At 41.2% G+C, this 18,203-nt stretch overlaps 2 protein-coding genes across 2 annotated transcripts; one reads left to right on the top strand and one right to left on the bottom strand.

Annotated features, from left to right (window-relative positions):
* Nucleotides 1–1,381: 1,381 nt before the first annotated feature.
* eif2ak1 (eukaryotic translation initiation factor 2-alpha kinase 1) lies at nucleotides 1,382–18,123 on the top strand (the record flags this gene model as incomplete). Its single annotated transcript, XM_064952762.1, has 10 exons — nucleotides 1,382–1,477; nucleotides 2,143–2,296; nucleotides 2,553–2,689; nucleotides 2,802–2,845; nucleotides 3,658–3,662; nucleotides 4,386–4,492; nucleotides 13,903–14,023; nucleotides 14,315–14,394; nucleotides 15,841–16,074; nucleotides 17,838–18,123. Coding segments are annotated over 10 exons (1,104 nt in total), but the record flags the coding sequence as incomplete, so codon positions are not given.
* LOC135524851 (ankyrin repeat domain-containing protein 61-like) lies at nucleotides 4,578–12,947 on the bottom strand. Its single transcript, XM_064952712.1, has 5 exons — nucleotides 12,795–12,947; nucleotides 11,661–11,755; nucleotides 11,178–11,349; nucleotides 5,494–5,694; nucleotides 4,578–5,360 (listed from the first exon to the last, which is right to left on the bottom strand). The coding sequence occupies exons 1-5, from the start codon at nucleotides 12,945–12,947 to the stop codon at nucleotides 4,704–4,706; spliced, it is 1,278 nt and encodes a 425-aa protein (XP_064808784.1). The 3' UTR covers nucleotides 4,578–4,703.
* Nucleotides 18,124–18,203: the final 80 nt, after the last annotated feature.

Raw genomic sequence — 18,203 nt, 5'->3', positions numbered from 1 at the left:
ACTGTATTTTTTTGTGAAGAATCAACAACAAGTGGGACACAATCATGAAGTGGAACGACATTTATTGGATATTTCAAATTTTTTTAACAAATCAAAAACTGAAAAATTGGGCATGCAAAATTATTCAGCCCCCTTAAGTTAATACTTTGTAGCGCCACCTTTTGCTGCGATTACAGCTGTAAGTCGCTTGGGGTATGTCTCTATCAGTTTTGCACATCGAGAGACTGACATTTTTCCCATTCCTCCTTGCAAAACAGCTCGAGCTCAGTGAGGTTGGATGGAGAGCATTTGTGAACAGCAGTTTTCAGTTCTTTCCACAGATTCTCGATTGGATTCAGGTCTGGACTTTGACTTACATTTACATTTAAGTCATTTAGCAGACGCTCTTATCCAGAGCGACTTACAAATTGGTGAATTCACCTTCTGACATCCAGTGGAACAGCCACTTTACAATAGTGCATCTAAATCATTTAAGGGGGGGGGTGAGAAGGATTACTTATCCTATCCTAGGTATTCCTTGAAGAGGTGGGGTTTCAGGTGTCTCCGGAAGGTGGTGATTGACTCCGCTGTCCTGGCGTCGTGAGGGAGTTTGTTCCACCATTGGGGGGCCAGAGCAGCGAACAGTTTTGACTGGGCTGAGCGGGAACTGTACTTCCTCAGTGGTAGGGAGGCGAGCAGGCCAGAGGTGGATGAACGCAGTGCCCTTGTTTGGGTGTAGGGCCTGATCAGAGCCTGGAGGTACTGCGGTGCCGTTCCCCTCACAGCTCCGTAGGCAAGCACCATGGTCTTGTAGCGGATGCGAGCTTCAACTGGAAGCCAGTGGAGAGAGCCAGTGTCCTCCAAACACGACGAGTTGGGTTTTTACCAAAAAGTTATATTTTGGTTTCATCTGACCATATGACATTCTCCCAATCTTCTTCTGGATCATCCAAATGCTCTCAAGCAAACTTCAGACGGGCCTGGACATGTACTGGCTTAAGCAGGGGGACACGTCTGGCACTGCAGGATTTGTGTCCCTGGCGGCGTAGTGTGTTACTGATGGTAGGCTTTGTTACTTTGGTCCCAACTCTCTGCAGGTCATTCACTAGGTCCCCCCGTGTGGTTCTGGGATTTTTGCTCACCGTTCTTGTGATCACTTTGACCCCACGGGGTGAGATCTTGCGTGGAGCCCCAGATTGAGGGAGATTATCAGTGGTCTTGTATGTCTTCTATTTCCTAATATTTGCTCCCACAGTTGATTTCTTCAAACCAAGCTGCTTACCTATTGCAGATTCAGTCTTCCCAGCCTGGTGCAGGTCTACAATTTTGTTTCTGGTGTCCTTTGACAGCTCTTTGGTCTTGGCCATAGTGGAGTTTGGAGTGTGACTGTTTGAGGTTGTGGACAGGTGTCTTTTATACTGATAACAAGTTCAAACAGGTGCCATTAATACAGGTAACAAGTGGAGGACAGAGGAGCCTCTTAAAGAAGAAGTTACAGGTCTGTGAGAGCCAGAAATCTTTCTTGTTTGTAGGTGACCAAATACTTATTTTCCACTATAATTTGCAAATAAATTCATTAAAAATCCTACAATGTGATTTTCTGGCTTTTTTCTCTCATTTTGTCTGTCATAGTTGAAAGTGTACCTATGATGAAAATTACAGGCCTCTCTCATCTTTTTAAGTGGGACAACTTGCACAATTGGTGTCTGACTAAATACTTTTTTGCCCCACTGTATATTCGGAAGTGACTTTATGCAGCAGGTTAGGAGACTTGGGTTAGGGTTAGCTAAGATGCTCTCCTAACTTGCTACAAAAAGTAACTTCCGGTCAAATCAATACTCTATTTAGTCCCAACCAAATTTGAGGGCTGCTTTTGCTCCACACCCACATCATCAGTATCATGGGGCAGATACAATATATTCTGTGGCTACATCCTTCCCCCTTACATTTTTACAAAAAACTAATTTCGCTATAAAGGGGTATTAAAGTTTTTTTTTTTTTTACATTATGTTGGGCATCATCTCCTAGCTACAAGAAAGTTTTGGAGGGTACTGTTGAAACACAACTTTGCTGTTATCCAATCTATTACATAATCTATAATCTTGTTACAAACACTTACCAGCCTTTCCTCTGTCCTGTTCCTCATCCTCTATGTAAACACAGCGTCAGACTCCGATAACAACTGAGGTTCTGATGGCAGGCAAACAGTACCCATCCATCCAGGAGTTCACCAACCAGCTGCTGCTGGGCTCCCTGCTGGAACACCTGTGCTTTGTTTATGAGAGGGACCCGACCCGCTCACATATGCTTTTCAAAGGTAAAGAGGATCGACTAAACTCCATCTCTCTGTTAGTAAAACATGAACATTCTCTGGTTGTTGTGTAGAGAGAGGTTAGAATAGGATTATTTTCAACTAAGTAACTTGGTAAACTCTGTTTTTGTCTGTGTTTTTGCCACCATTTTGCATCGCTGACTTCAGGAAATATATTTTTTGTGTGTAAAAAGTCAAAAAAAGAACTTGTGAACAATAACAACACAGTGAATGACTTCCTTGTCTTTGCTGTCCTCTCCAGTCATTGGTCAGCATTTAGCAGCGAAGAATGTCCTCTCCCTATTAACCATCAGTGAGGAGTTCAGCACAATCAGATTTCAATACAACAGAGGCTTCACTGAACTACTGCATGCTGTCAGCACCTCCATTGTTTCACAGGTAACACTTGATGTGTCCATTTAGTGATAATGTAATGCGGGACATGCCTGGTCAGATTTCTTGTTTATCATTGATGTTCACTCACTGACCATTTTTTTTGCTGCTATTTCAGGGTCAAATGTTATTGAATACAGACACCCAGAGCCTTACGTTAAGGTAAGCTTAGTAACTTTGTTGAGGGAACAGGAGGCTGCTAAGGGGAGGACAGCTCATAATAATAGCTGGAGCAGATTGAATGGCATCAAACACATGGAAACCATGTGTTGGATGTACAGTACCAGACACACCTACTCATTCAAGGGTTTTTCTTTATTTTTACTATTTTCTACATTGTAGAATAATAGTGAAGACATCAAAACTATGAAATAACACATGGAATCATGTAGTAACCGAAAAAGTGTTAAAACAAATCTAAATATATTTGAGATTCTTCAAAGTAGCCACCCTTTGCCTTGATGACAGCTTTGCAAACTCTTGACATTCTCTCAACCAGCTTCAACTGGAATGCTTTTCCAAAAGTTTTGAAGGAGTTTCCACATATGCTGAGCACTTGTTGGCTGCTTTTCCTTAACTCTGCGGTCCAACTCATCCCAAACCAAATCACCCACAGGCCACCACCATGCTTCACGGTGGGAACCACACATGCGGAGATCATCCGTTCACCTACCATGCGTCTCACAAAGACATGGCGGTTGGAACCAAAAATCACAAATTTGGAATCATCAGACCAAAGGACAGATTTCCACTGGTCTAATGTCCATTTCTCATGTTTCTTGGCCCAAGCAAGTGTCTTCTTATTGGTGTCCTTTAGTAGTGGTTTCTTTGCAGCAATTCGACCATGAAGGCCTGACTCACACAGTCCCCTCTGAACAGTTGATGTTGTGATGTCTGTTACTTGAAATCTGTGAAGCATTTATTTGGGCTGCAATTTCTGAGGCTGGTAACTCTAATGAACTTATCCTCTGCAGCAGAGGTAACTCTAGGTCTACCTTTCCTGTGGCGGTCTTCATGAGAGCCAGTTTCATCATAGTGCTTTTAGCGACTGCATTTGAAGACACTTTCAAAGTACTTGACATTTCCCAGATTGACTGACCTTCATGTCTTAAAGTAATGATGGACTGTTGTTTCTCTTTGCTTATTTGAGCTGTTCTTGCATTAATATGGACTTGGTCTTTTACCAAATAGGGCTATCTTCTGTATACCACCCCTACCTTGTCACAACACAAGTGATTGGCTCAAATGCATTAAGATGGAAATAAATTCCACAAATTCACTTTTAACAAGGCACACCTGTTAATTGAAATTCATTCCAGGTGACCTTGTGAAGCTGGTTGAGAGAATGACAAGAGTGTGCAAAGATGTCATCAAGGCAAAGATTGGCCACTTTGAAGAATTTCAAATATAGAATATATATTGATTTTTTAACACTTTTTTGGTTACCACATTAATCTATATGTGCTATTTCATAGTGTTGATGTCTTCACTATTATTCTACAATGTAGAAAATAGTAAAAATAATGAAAAACCCTGTAATGAATAGATATGTCCAAACTTTTCACTGGTACTGTAGGTAACTTGCACAATGAGATGCACCTCTTTGTGGCTTTGGTTTTTCATGCAACATTTATCACTGTTTTGATTAGGTTTACATTATGCAGAATTTGTTCATGAGTATTTTTTGTCTTTTGTTTTTCAGATCCTTATGGGGCTGTGGACATGAAACAAACCCTCAGCATTCTACATAAAATACTTAAAGGTGTAGAATACATTCATTCTAGAGGAATCATGCATAGAGACCTGAAGGTATGTTCTTTGCAAGTGTATATTATTTAATTTCATAAGAAAAAGAAGTGCACCATCAAATAATAACAAAGGAGATTTTGCTGCTCTCTGATGAGGTTGATCACTTGTGAACCTCTCCATATCTCTGGAGGTTCATGGAATATGTTGAGGTAATGTGTGTTAAAATGTTAAAGTAACATGCTGTAGCCTTCATCTCCTTGGACAGGAGGAGTTAGACTCCTTGAGGCATGGTGAAGTCCTCCATATTGGGAAAGCGGGGGAACCGAGGTGGGATGTCATCACCCTCCTTAACAAACATGACATCACATGCGTTTTCCCAATGGTTAAACACAAAGTCATGCACCCTGTCTGGCAGAACCTGCTTCAGGCATTCTCTACCATGACTCTTCCGATAGCGTTGGTAGATGTGGATCTTACATATGTCCATGAGGCTCCTAGGCTGCTGGCACAGGTTCAGTAGCTGGTCTCGCTGGTCAAAGTACTCTGGGAGCATTAAAGAGCTGGGAAGGTGGCCATCTCTGTTGCTGATGGTCAGGGGGTAAGTCATGGCGAGGAGCTTCCACAACAGAGAGGTGTGCCTCAGGTTGAGCTTCTGATCCAGGTACAGGAAGAGGCAGTTTTCCCCTGCGGTGGTCAGCTGGTTGATGTCCGCTCCATACTTCAGAAGGAGCGCCACCACGGCCTCGTGGCCCCCGCTACAGGCCTCGTGCAGGGCCGTGCGCCCGGCATGGTTCACTGTGTTCGGGTCAGCCCCCTGATCCAGCAGCTCAATGATACAGCCCAGGTCCACTCCCAGGGCCTTCACTGGCTTGTTGGCCGCCGCCAGGGCAGCCAGGTGGAGGGGGCTGTTACCCGACTTACTCATCACCTTCAAAGCAAACTATATTTAAAATGTGCACTTCTAAACATCAGTATGCTTTCACCAGAAACATTCTTCAAAGCTTGACAGGAGGAGTTGAAAATGGGTTACGTAAAACACAAATAACAAAGAAACTAAAAACCTTGTTGACGTCGGCCCCAAGCTTGATCAGGCTGGCTGTCATCTCTGTATTGAGGATCCCGGCAGCCATATGCAGTGGCATCATCCCAAAGTGGTCGATGGTGTTGATTTTGGCACCGTGGCTCGCCAGGATGCTGATAGCGGGCAGGGCTCCATAGCGAACGGCCAGGTGAAGCGCGGTGTGGCGGCCGTCACTGTCCACCTAGAATTTTGTATTTGTATTTACTATGGATCCCCACTAGCTCTTCCTGGGGTCCGGCAAAATTAAGGCAGCTATACAATTTTAAAAAAACATGACAAAACATTCGTTACAGAATTCACAACACTAAGTGTGTGCCCTCAGCCCCACACTCCTCTACCACATATCTACAACCCAAAATCCATGTGTGTGTATAGTGCCTATGTTATTGTGTGTGTGTGTGTGTGTGTGTGTGTGTGTGTGTGTGTGTGTGTGTGTGTGTGTGTGTGTGTGTGTGTGTGTGTGTGTATGCATGTGTCTGTGCCTATGTTTGTGTTGCTTCCCATTCTCCACTCTTCCATAAGGTGTATTTTTTTATCTGTTTAAAAAAAAAAATCTGATTCTACTGCTTGCATCAGTTACCTGATGTGGAATAAAGTTCCATGTAGTCATGGCTCTATGTAGTAATGTGCGCCTCCCATAGTCTGTTCTGGATTTGGGACTGTGAAGAGACCTCTGGTGGAATGTCTTGTGGGTTATGCATGGGTGTCTGAGCTGTGTGCTAATAGTTTGAACAGACATCTTGTGCATTCAGCATGTCAATACCTCTCACAAATACCAGTAGTGATGAAGTCAATCTCTCCTCCACTTTGAGTTAGGAGAGATTGACATGCATATTATTAATGTTTTCTCTCTGTGTACATCCAAGGGCCAGCTGTGCTGCCCTGTTCTGAGCCAATTGTACTTTTCCAAAATCCCTCTTTGTGGCACCTGATCACACAACTGAACAGTACTCAAGGTGTGACAAAACTAGAGCCTATAGGACCTGTCTTGTTAATAGTGCTGTTAAGAAGGTAGAACAGCGCTTTATTATGGACAGACTTCTTCCCATTTTAGCTACTGTTCTATCAATGTTTTGATCATGACAGTTTATAATCCAGGGTTAATCCAAGCAGTTTAGTCAGCTCAACTTGCTCAATTTCCACATTATTTATTACAAGATGTAGTTGAGGTTTAGGGTTTAGTGAATGATTTGTCCCAAATACAATGCTTTTAGTTTTTTAAATATTTAGGACTAATTTATTCCTTGCCACCCATTCTGAAACTGCAGCTCTTTGTTAAGTGTTGCAGTCATTTCAGTTGCTGTAGTAGCTGACGTGTATAGTGTTGAGGCATCAGTATACATAGACACACTGGCTTTACTTAAAGCCAGTGGCATGTCATTTAGTAAAGATTGAAAAAAGTAAGGGGCCTAGACAGCTGTCCTGGGGAATTCCTGAATTCTACCTGGATTATGTTGGAGAGGCTTCCATTAAAGAACACCCTCTGTGTTCTGTTAAGACAGGTAACTCTCTATCCACAGTATTGCAGGGGGTGTAAAGCCATAAAACATACGTTTTTCCAGCAGCAGACTGAACGATATTGTCAAAAGCCGCACTGAAGTCTAACAATACAGCCCCCACAATATTTTTATTATCAATTTCTCTCAGCCAATCATAAGTAATTTGTGTAAGTGCTGAGCTTGTTGAATGGCCTTCCCTATAAGCGTGCTGAAAGTCTGTTGTCAATTTGTTTACTGTAAAATAGCATTGTATCTGGTCAAACAATTTTTTTCCTGAAAGTTTCCTAAGGGTTGGTAACAGGCTGATCGGTTGGCTATTCGAGTCAGTAAAGGGAGTTTTACTATTTTTATGTAGAGCAATGACTTTTGCTTCCCTCCAGGCCAGAGGGCATACACTTTCTAGTCGGCATAAATTGAAGATATGGCAAATAGGCTATTATCTTCAGTAATTTTCCATCCAAGTTGTTAGACCCCGGTGGCTTGTCATTGTTGATAGACAACAATAATTATTTTAATCTCTTCCATGCTCACTTTACAGAATTTAAAATTACAATTCTTGTCTTTCATAATTTGGTCAGATATACTTTATAGCGTTTGTTGCTGGCCTATCATGCCTAAGTTTACTTTAATTTTTTTTTTTATAAAGTAAACTCGATTCAACAAGATTCAACAACTGAGACAAACTGAACAAGTTCCACAGACATGTGACTAACAGAAATGGAATAATGTGTCCTTGAACAAAGGGGGGTCAAAATCAAAAGTAAGAGTCAGTATCTAGTGTGGCCACCAGCTGCATTAAGTACTGCAGTGCATCTCCTCTTCATAGACTGCACCAGATTTGCCAGTTCTTGCTATGAGATGTTACCAAACTCTTCCACCAAGGCACCTGCAAGTTCCCGGACATTTCTGGGGGGAATGGCCCTATCCCTCACCCTCCGATCCAACAGGTTCCAGATGTGCTCAATGGGATTGAGATCCGGGCTCTTCGCTGGCCATGGCAGAACACTGACATTCCTGTCTTGCAGGAAATCACGCACAGAATGATCAGTATGGCTGGTGGCATTGTCATGCTGGAGGGTCATGTCAGAATGAGCCTGCAGGAAGGGTACCACATGAGGGAGGAGGATGTCTTCCCTGTAATACACAGTGTAGAGATTGCCTGCAATGACAACAAGCTCAGTCCGATGATGCTGTGACACACCGCCCCAGACCATGACGGATCCTCCACCTCCAAATCGTTCCCACTCCAGAGTACAGGCCTCGGTGTAACGCTCATTCCTTCGATGATAAACACGAATCCGACAATCACCCCTGGTGAGACAAAACTGTGACTCGTCAGTGAAGAGCACTTTTTGCCTGTCCTGTCTGGTCCAGCGACGGTGGGTTTGCGCCCATGGGCGATGTTGTTGCCGGTGATGTCTTGTGAGGACCTGCCTTACAACAGGCCTACAAGCCCTCAGTCCAGCCCCTCTTAGCCAATTGCGGACAGTCTGAGCACTGATGGAGGGATTGTGCGTTCCTGGTATAACTTGTTGTTGCCATCACACCTGCGGGACGGGTACAGGAGGTTCAGATGTACCGATCCTGTGCAGGTTTTTGTTGCACGTGGTCTGCCACTGCGAGGACGATCAGCTGTCCGTCCTGTCTCCCTGTAGCACAGTCTTAGGCGTCTCACAGTACGGACATTGCAATTTATTCTCCTGGCCACATCTGCAGTCCTCATGCCTCCTTGCAGCATGCCTAAGGCACATTCACGCAGATGAGCAGGTACCCTGGGCATCTTTCTTTTGCTGTTTTTCAGTTAGTAGAAAGGCCTCTTTTTTTGTCCTAAGTTTTCATAACTGTGACCTTAATTACTACCGTCTGTAAGCTGTTAGTGTCTTAACGACTGTTCCACAGGTGCTTGGTCATTAATTGTTTATGGTTCATTGATCAAGCATGGGAAACAGTGTTTAAACCCTTTACAATGAAGATCTGTGAAGTTATTTTGATTTTTACGAATTACCTTTGAAAGACAGTGTCCTGAAAAAGCGACGTTTATTTGACAATATCAATCGTTTTTAGAATGAATGAGCCATCTGATTCAATGAATGATGAAGCTGAGTTTGCCATTTTTTCCTAAATTTAATTTAAGGTGCTTCAAAGCTTGGATCAAAATGTGGCTTAGGTGGTGGGCGTGGCAAGGTTGTGGCCATGGCCAATGATGAGGTCGCCAGCCGGAATTTTAGGAGGCCCTCCGGTTGACCGCAGTGACATAATTTTTCTGTTTAAAAGCTATTTTCCTGCAATTCTACACATTTGACCATGGCTTATGGGCATTTCCATCTAAAAGGACCCATAAGCATCAACATGTGAAGTTCATAGGAGCATTGGGTGTCAAATGGGTGTCAAATGATAGCTGAGTCTATATAGTTTTGCGAAATGGAAAAACATTCTTCAATCATTTTCCATCTTAAAAATTAGGCATAATTAAAAGCTTTAATTTCTGGATAAACAGATGGAAAATGGGTCTTAGAAAACATCTACCAGAAAAAGCCTTGAAAGTTATCAAAAATACATCAAAATACAAAAATGTTGTCATAAAGAAGACCCCTGCCAACTAATATCAACACTTTTATATTTAGTTTTGGAGAAATTGTTTACGTTCTGTAAGTTTAAGAAATATTGCCTTGCAATTCCGTTACCAAAAACCCACATATCTTTAGGATATGTTCTCATTTCTCTCCCTCATGAGGGAGGATAATGTAAACCAAAGTAACAAGGAATGGTAGACCTGGTGATTTTACTGAAACCAATTTTGTTTATGAATTATTAATTATTAAGTAATTGGTAACGGACATACCCAAAAAATCTGTAACGGATTAACTGCAACTAAATTGGCTACAATGGGAAATCATAACAGTCACAAACCACAGTTGGGTCACATGCTACAGTCCTCCCTTTCAGTGGCATACTGTTATGTTCAGCGCACTACTCTTTTCTTTGTCTTTCTGTTGGTATAACCAAGAATGTTAAAACAGTCTGTCTGGACAACCCCTCTCTTCTCTCTCTCTCTGCTTATCTCTCACTGTCCAGTTAATGTCACCTGTCCCAGCTCTTACTGACGCCTACTCATGAGCCCCCTCTCTTTCTGTAATTATGTTACCGTAATTCCATTTCCGGGTGTAAATCCACTTCACTTAGTGTAGCTAAATAACCAAAATACATTTTTTCAAACTGTCATAGCTAACACCCTATTCTTTCAGCAGACATCTTTGAATCTTAATTCAGAGCAGATATTTAAGAATTTTTGGAAAATATTGTTGCATGAAAACTTGAAGGCGATTTTAAAGTAATTCTGCACAGTTATTCCACCAATTTAGTTTTTGTGAACTAAGTGCATAGAGTTGTATGGTTTGTTAAACTTTGAAATCAATGGTTTCGGTTTGGCATACATTTGAAAGTGAAAACAGAGTCAAAGCGTAATTCTGTTACAGTGGAATGGCCCTTATGCTATCTGAGTGATTCAAACATTATAACAAAATGAATGGGGGCCCTATGCCATGACAAAAATACTCCTTAATGTATTTTTTAATTTTTTATTTGAGATTCTTCCCGACTGTCTAGCTATTATTTGGGTGATTGTTAGTTCTCAAAGATTATCTTATTAAAAGGATGTAGGTCCATTACCTTTTCTACATACTTCATCTGGTTTTAGTCATTTTAAGTTTACACTGAAAAACGTTTTTCAGTTTTTCCATCCCCAAAAACATTTTTTCTTTTTTCTTTACTTCCCAAAACTTTTCTATGCAGAAAAGCCCCTGTTCATGACTTCTGGTTTAATTCCAATCGGCTGCGTTTAGGCGGCCCAATTCTGATGACAAATCTGAATAAGATCTGATGTGAAAAGATCTGATGTGATTGGTCAAAAGACCCGTTAGTGGAAACAAATATCAGAATTGGGCTGCTTGTGTAAACGCAGCTCTTTAGGCACAGACCTTGGCTCAGCTTGAACCCTTGGGTGGAAATGCAAAACGGACAATAAGATCAGCATCTCTACAGGCAACTTTATCATGCTTTGTATTTATCCTTGATAATGAGGTTAGTATATGCATACATTTTTTTTTTCAACATAGGGATGGAACAATTTTAGATGAAATTTTCAATTAACCAATCAATCAATTACCTCTGCATTGATGTTGACTCCGTGGTTGCAGAGCACCCTGAGGCAGGCCTCGGCCCGGTGCTGCATGGACATCATGGCCATCTCAAACTTGGTGCGTGGCTTGGGCCAGGAGGCCAGGATGGTGGGCCAGTGGGTGATCACCAGGTGCAGGGCGTTGCGCCCTCGCTGGTCCCTGAAGGTCGCAAGGAGGACATGGGGGAAATGGTCTTGTCAGAATGGTTTTGTTTTGCTGGTGGTGATTTTTTTTTCACATAAAGGAGATTATGGAGACTTGTGGTGCCACTTCCAAATACTGGCATTACTCATAGAGCTTTTTTCATGTTTAGGACATTTTTAATGGTCATGCTGAAGTTTAGGGATGTAACTCAATCGTCTAATGTTGCTTAGTTATACAGAGCAGTATCATCATTTGAAAGCTCTAATTATGGTCATCCCTTTTCAGTGTATGACTTAAACCAGTGGAACCTGTTCATATAGGGATACCTGATCTCCGGGTCTGCCCCGGCAGAGAGAAGGCTCTCAAGGCTCTTCACTCTCCTGTAAGATGCAGCCAGGTGGAGGGGGAGAATTGCTAAGCCCTGTAGGCAATGAGCGAGAGAGAACTTGTTTAAAGACTTAGAAAAACATGTTAGGAATGCTAAATGTTTGTTACCGAACGGGCTGGGGGACACCTGGAGGTCAGGGCCCCCAGATAGCATATTAACACGTCATACGCATGGCAAAATGTGTAGAATTGCAGGAAATTAGCTTTAAAACTACACAATTTTCTCTCCGCCTCATGGCAAAATGTGTACAATTACAGGAAATTTGCTTAAAAACTGCACAATTTTCTCTCATTGTCATGGCAAAATGTGAAAAATAGCACGAGATAAGCTATAAAACAGCACATGTTTATCTCTGTCCTATGGCAAAATGTGTACAATTGCAGAAAATGTGCTTTTAAAACAGCAAAAGTATCTCTCAGCTTCATGCAAAAATGTGTAGAATAGCATAAAACGTACAATTTTTCTCTCTGCCTCATAGTAAAATGTGTTGGATTGCATGAAGTTTGCTGTTCCCTAACTTGTTATGTATTGTATTTTATGTATGTTGTATGCAAAATAGATTTTTTGCGATGGATATTTGAACGAGAGGAATAGCTGGGCCCCAAATCTGTATTCTCCAGCAGGTGGCTGGTTTTTTTGTACTTTTTTTTCTCACAAAGCGAGGAGTTTTTGTATGGAGGTCAATGAGTGTCGAATTTGGTTAACAAAAAAATGCCAGGATGGTTTATTTGATCGAATATAAATTTCGTTATGCTCAACTTGTTACGAGTGTAGATATAGATATAAGTAGGCCACTTGACATCCTGGCAACATTTAGAAAACACTTTATGTCGGTGTTGTGCCTGTTGTTCACACGCGTATCTGCTCTCTGATTGGCTAGAATGGCCCCACTTGAGTATTTAGTCAGTATAATGGGATAATCTGTGAGTAAACTCAATAACATGGCTATTACGCATGCTCAATAGTTTTGGAGGTCTTGGAGTTGTTGATTAATAACTCCAGATTGCATGAAATCTTTTGTACCATACCGTTAGAGAAAACCATGTCTGAAGTTTTTATTGTGGGTTTTTACCTTTGAAAGGATTTCATGAAGAAGTCCCGTTGTTCTTAAATCGATGTAAAAGTTGGACCCCCGTTTTGGGGTAAAATCGTTAATACGCGCTAGGTCTTCTATCAAGATCGCATCATATAATTCAGCATCTGAAAAATTTACGTTCGTATCCATACCCCATAGCTAGAAGATCAAGGTCCTACTAAAGTGTACGTTCGCTTTGCTCTACATTATTAAAAACTTAAACGTTTTAAGGTTCTTTGTAAATGTCAGTTATCGTGAAATGCTGGTTATCAGCCTCAACATTAGCCTCTGAGAAAACAGTAAAGTACAGCGCTGTACTCTGTCAGTGCTCTGATGTTTTTTCTCAAGAAGGCAGTTATAAGCACGTTTGGAAACGTCATCATTCTGCATCGCTGGTGACAGCTATCACCTATGGCTGATTCCACTGACAAAAATAACCTGTATGTAATATTACGCGTAGGCGTATCCTACCTGAGCTATTTCATGATTATAATATTAAGGACTTTATTTGTTACAAAAAAACAACAACAACGAAAACAACGCATAGACGCTCCATATAGTATTACTCCAACTGATAGTTATTCCCTGTGAACGATTTAGAACTTTTTTGAGGGGCCTATATATTTAGACTAGCGAACATGGCATGTTTTTCAACACTTAACCTTACCTGTCTTTGAAGTGTAGAAAAAACAGTACAGTATTTCCAAATCTGAACAGGCTCATTGACAGGGTGAGATCTTAAAAGCTTGATAATACTAGACACATCTCCTTTGACTATTGCTTCGTGAATTTTAAACTGCAAATGATCAAATTCACCGGGGACTCCATCGTTGAATCTGATTTTCTTATTAAGCTGTAGTTTATAATGCATGCAATAGGGACTAAGGCATGGTTTGTTACTAATATTACCCATTTTGAATAAAAAATTCAAGTTAAAAAATATACTAAAGCAATAACGTGGCCTAGAGGTAATGACAAAATAGAATTACGCATTGTATAAAATAATCCCTGTTTTAGAATCTCCTTTAGCATTATGACCTCACAGACAACAAAAAAATGGGATATTATGTGAATATTTTACACTTTGTATGATTTTGTTTTACAGCCCAGGAATATTTTCATGCTTGGACACAACTGCCATGTGAAGATTGGAGACTTTGGACTGGCTTGCAGGGATAAAATGATGGATGACAAGGAAAAACCACCCTCCACCTCACAGAACACGGGTGAAAAACTGAATGAATCTATTTTTATCATCTGTCTCTATCACCACAAGCTCAATGGTTGTTACAATGTATATGTAAACAGTTAACGTCTCAGAGATGTATACAATGTATCAAAGTAAATCCATTGTACGCTTTTGTCCATGTGTAGTTCTTGAAATCACCAGAAGATGGTGCTATGGGTTTGTGTAACTAAATCCCTTTTACGCCATAGCACTGATCTTGACCCACACATTTCCCCTGGCTAGCTCTGGTCCTGTGCGTGTTCTTGATATGCTTGTAATCTTTCTGCAGGTTCCTCTCACACCGCTGGAGTGGGGACATTTGTTTACGCAGCACCTGAACAGCTGGAGGGTTCCCACTATGATTCAAATGTGAGTCATCTCCATAATGTCAGAAATATATACACTACCGTTCAAAAGTTTGGGGTCACTTAGAAATGTCCTTGTTTTTGAAAGGAAAGTTAATTTTTTGTCCATTAAAATAACATCAATTGATCAGAAATACAATGTAGACATTGTTAATGTTGTAAATGACTATTGTAGTAGGAAACGGCAGATTTTTAATGGAATATCTACATAGGCGTACAGAGGCCCATTATCAGCAACCATCACTCCTGTGTTCCAATGGTACGTTGTGTTAGCTAATCCAAGTTTATAATTTTAAAAGGCTAATTGATGATTAGATAAACCTTTTGCAATTATGTTAGCACAGCTGAAAACTGTTGTTCTGATTAAAGACGCACTAAACTGGCCTTTAGACTAGTTGAGTATCTGGAGCATCAGCATTTGCTGGTTTGATTACAGGCTCAGAATAGCCAGAAACAAAGACCTTTCTATTGAAACTCGTCAGTCTACTCTTGTTCTGAGAAATTAAGGCTATTCTATGCGAGAAATTGCAAAGAAACTGAAGATCTCATACAACACTGTGTACTACTCCCTTCACAGAACAGCACAAACTTGCTCTAACCAGAATAGAAAGAGGAGCGTGAGGCCCCCGGTGCACAACTGAGCAAGAGGACAAATACAGTGGGGCAAAAAAGTATTTAGTCAGCCACCGATTGTGCAAGTTCTCCCACTTAAAAAGATGAGAGTTAATTATTATTTACAATGATGGCCTACCCTGGCCAAACCCGGACAACGCTGGTCCATTTGTGCGCCACACTATGGGACTCCCAATCATGGCCAGATGGAATACAGCCTGGATTCCAACCAGGTACTGTAGTGACGCCTCTTGCACTGAGATGCAGTGCCTTAGACCGCTGTGCTACATGGGAGCCCTAAAGATAACAGCACACAGGGCAAGAAGGTAGAGACAACAATGCATCATGCGAAGTAGCCACAACTGTCAGTGTCCATGATTGAGTCTTTGAATGAAGAGATAAAACGGTCCAGTTTGAGTGTTTTTTTGCAGCTTGTTCCAGTCGCTAGCTGTAGAGACTTTTTAACAGAATGTGACTGGCATAAACGGTGTTGTATGAGGAGGATGAGGGCTGCATTAGATATTTCAGATAGAGGGGAGTATAAATAAGCATCAACCAGTGGGTCTTGCGACGGGTATGCAGAGATGACTCGTTTACAGAGGAGTATAGAGTGCAGTGATGGAGCATTGGTGGCAAATCTGATGGCCGTATGATAAAGACCATCTAGCCGCTCGAAAGACACACAAAAATGACTGGGCACAATCAGTGTGACTTTTCTACATAAAACAAACTTTTATTGAATTGTAATGATGATAATATAACATTTTTATTTATAAAGTAATTGATACACAGTAAATCTAAATATTTGTATCACTATGCCTTTTCTTCTCCAATGCAGTCAGACATGTACAGTATAGGAGTCGTGGCCCAGGAGCTGTTCCAGCCCTTTGGGACAGAGATGGAGCGTGTTCAGACGCTAGGGGACCTCCGTAAGGGGAAGGTCCCAGACTCCTTCTCCCAGCGCTGGCCTGTCCTGGCCAAGTACATCACACTGCTGACCAGCAGAGACCCCACTCTAAGACCCAGCGCCACACAGCTGCTGCAGAGCGAGCTGTTCAGCAGCAAAGACATGGTATGGATGACTAGGCTGGCTGGGAATGAGACTGATTGTTTAAAGTTTTATTAGTCGTATGTACAGGATACACATAGTATACGCCGTTAAATGAAATGGTTACTTGCAGGTTCCTTCTTGACAATGCAACAACAATAAGAAATAATAAAAGATAAGAATACAAACATCAAGTAAACGGCTCAGTAGAATAGAATAAACATTTTAGCATAAGTACTGAACAACAATATAAAAGCAACATGTGACAATTTAAAATATTTTTTATATAATATATATAAGGAAATCAGTCAATTGAAATAGTTTCATTTGGCCTGGGCCTGCATGAGAGGGCATCCACTTGGGAGCCAGTCCCAGCCAATCAGAATACGTTTTTCCCACAAAACAGCTTTACTACAGAGACAAATACTCATCCGCAAAACATGAGATGGCATTGGGTTGTGTGACAAAACTGCACATTTTAGAGTGGCCTTTCATTGTCCCAAGCACAAGGTGCACCTGTGTAATGATCATGCTGTTTAATCAGCTTCTTGATATGCCACACCTGTCAGGTGAAAGGATTATCTTGACAAAGGATAAAATGCTCACTAAAAGGGATGTAAACAAATTAAATTAGTGCAAAAAACTTGTGAGAAATAAGCTTTTTGTGTATATGCAACATTTCTGCAATCCTTTATTTTGGCTCATGAAACATGGGACCAGCACTTTACATGTTCCGTTTATATCTTGGTTCAGTGTATAATATGGGAAAGCACAATTTATTGTCCAATATTTACACGTGTCAGAAAGTGGGGATTGGGGGGCAAGTGTTTAAATTGTGCAGTATTAGCAATAGAAAATAAAAGTATTGTAGCAGCAATTGTGATGTGTGTGGGAGTGAGTGAGTGCATGTGTGCTAAGGTGCAAGTGGTTTGTCCAGTTCAAGTGTTTATCAGTTTGATGGCTTGCAGATAGAAACTGGCCTACCATTACACTTTACACTGAGCTGCTGTAATGGTTATATAAGACACAACGGAGCTGGCACAGGAAATGGGTCGGAAAACGTACCTCAATGCAGAAATGTTATCTTTATCCAAATTTATACATAGAGAAGATTGAAATACTGCTAGTTTACTGTCCCTTTTGTCCTCATGCTAGCATTGCGTTAAACAACAAAGGAGCTGATTGGCTGATTGCCATTCCAGATTGACTGCAGTGGCTACTGCTAGCTAGCATGAGGACGAAAGGGACAGTTTTATGGGAAAACTAGCAGTGTTTCAATCTTCTCAATGTATCAGTTTGGATTAAGGTAAAATTTGGAGTACAGTGGCATTTTCCGACCAATATCTCGAGCCGGCTACACTGTGTCTTAATCTAACAATGATGGAGTTCAGATCCTGGTGTAACTCAGTGTAAAAAAGCATAATGGGAATTTGGAATCTTGTGGCTAAGATATAAACTTTCTCTAAGACAGTTGGTAGCAGTCCCAATGCCCCAATACTGTCTGCCTGACCATTAGGGATTGAAAAGCTCATGACTGGGGTGTATGTGTTTGATGTACTTGTTGAATTTCTGCTTGCCATAATATTTTACACTGCTATTGTAAAAGCTCAAACACATATGATCCAAATGCTAGTTGCATCACTTGGCTATAATGGTTTGACCTGTGTCACTTTCAGCCGCATGTTTAATCTGGTGCCAACTACTGACAGTAAATAAATATCAGGAGAAGAGTGTTACACATTGGAGATGTTTGATCTGTGATACCAATGTCCCTCTTCTCCTCACAGGTTATCCATGGCTTGCAGACAAGGGTTGAAGAGCAGAAATATGAGATAGTTCAACTCAGGAGACAGATCAGTCAGCTACAGACTCAGAGCATGCAGCAAGCATCCCATTCCACGGACAGGACCTGACGTCAACCATCTCTGCCCATCTTCAAACCTGTTATATTCGACCCCTTTACCTTACCAAATGTGAATAATTTGGTGCAAATGGTTGAATGTGTGTGGTCTCTCTGCCTGGATGTAACAATGTGACTATAAATTCAAATTGTAGAATAAATCATTTAATTTACACTTGTCTGAGAGTCTGCAGACATAGTATCTAGTCAAGATTAATTTACATATTTTGTGGTTGTGATTAACATACCCATA

This window comes from Oncorhynchus masou, chromosome 31, assembly GCF_036934945.1.
Source record: "Oncorhynchus masou masou isolate Uvic2021 chromosome 31, UVic_Omas_1.1, whole genome shotgun sequence".
NCBI lineage: Eukaryota > Metazoa > Chordata > Actinopteri > Salmoniformes > Salmonidae > Oncorhynchus > Oncorhynchus masou.
This window is presented reverse-complemented; position numbering and strand designations above follow the sequence as displayed.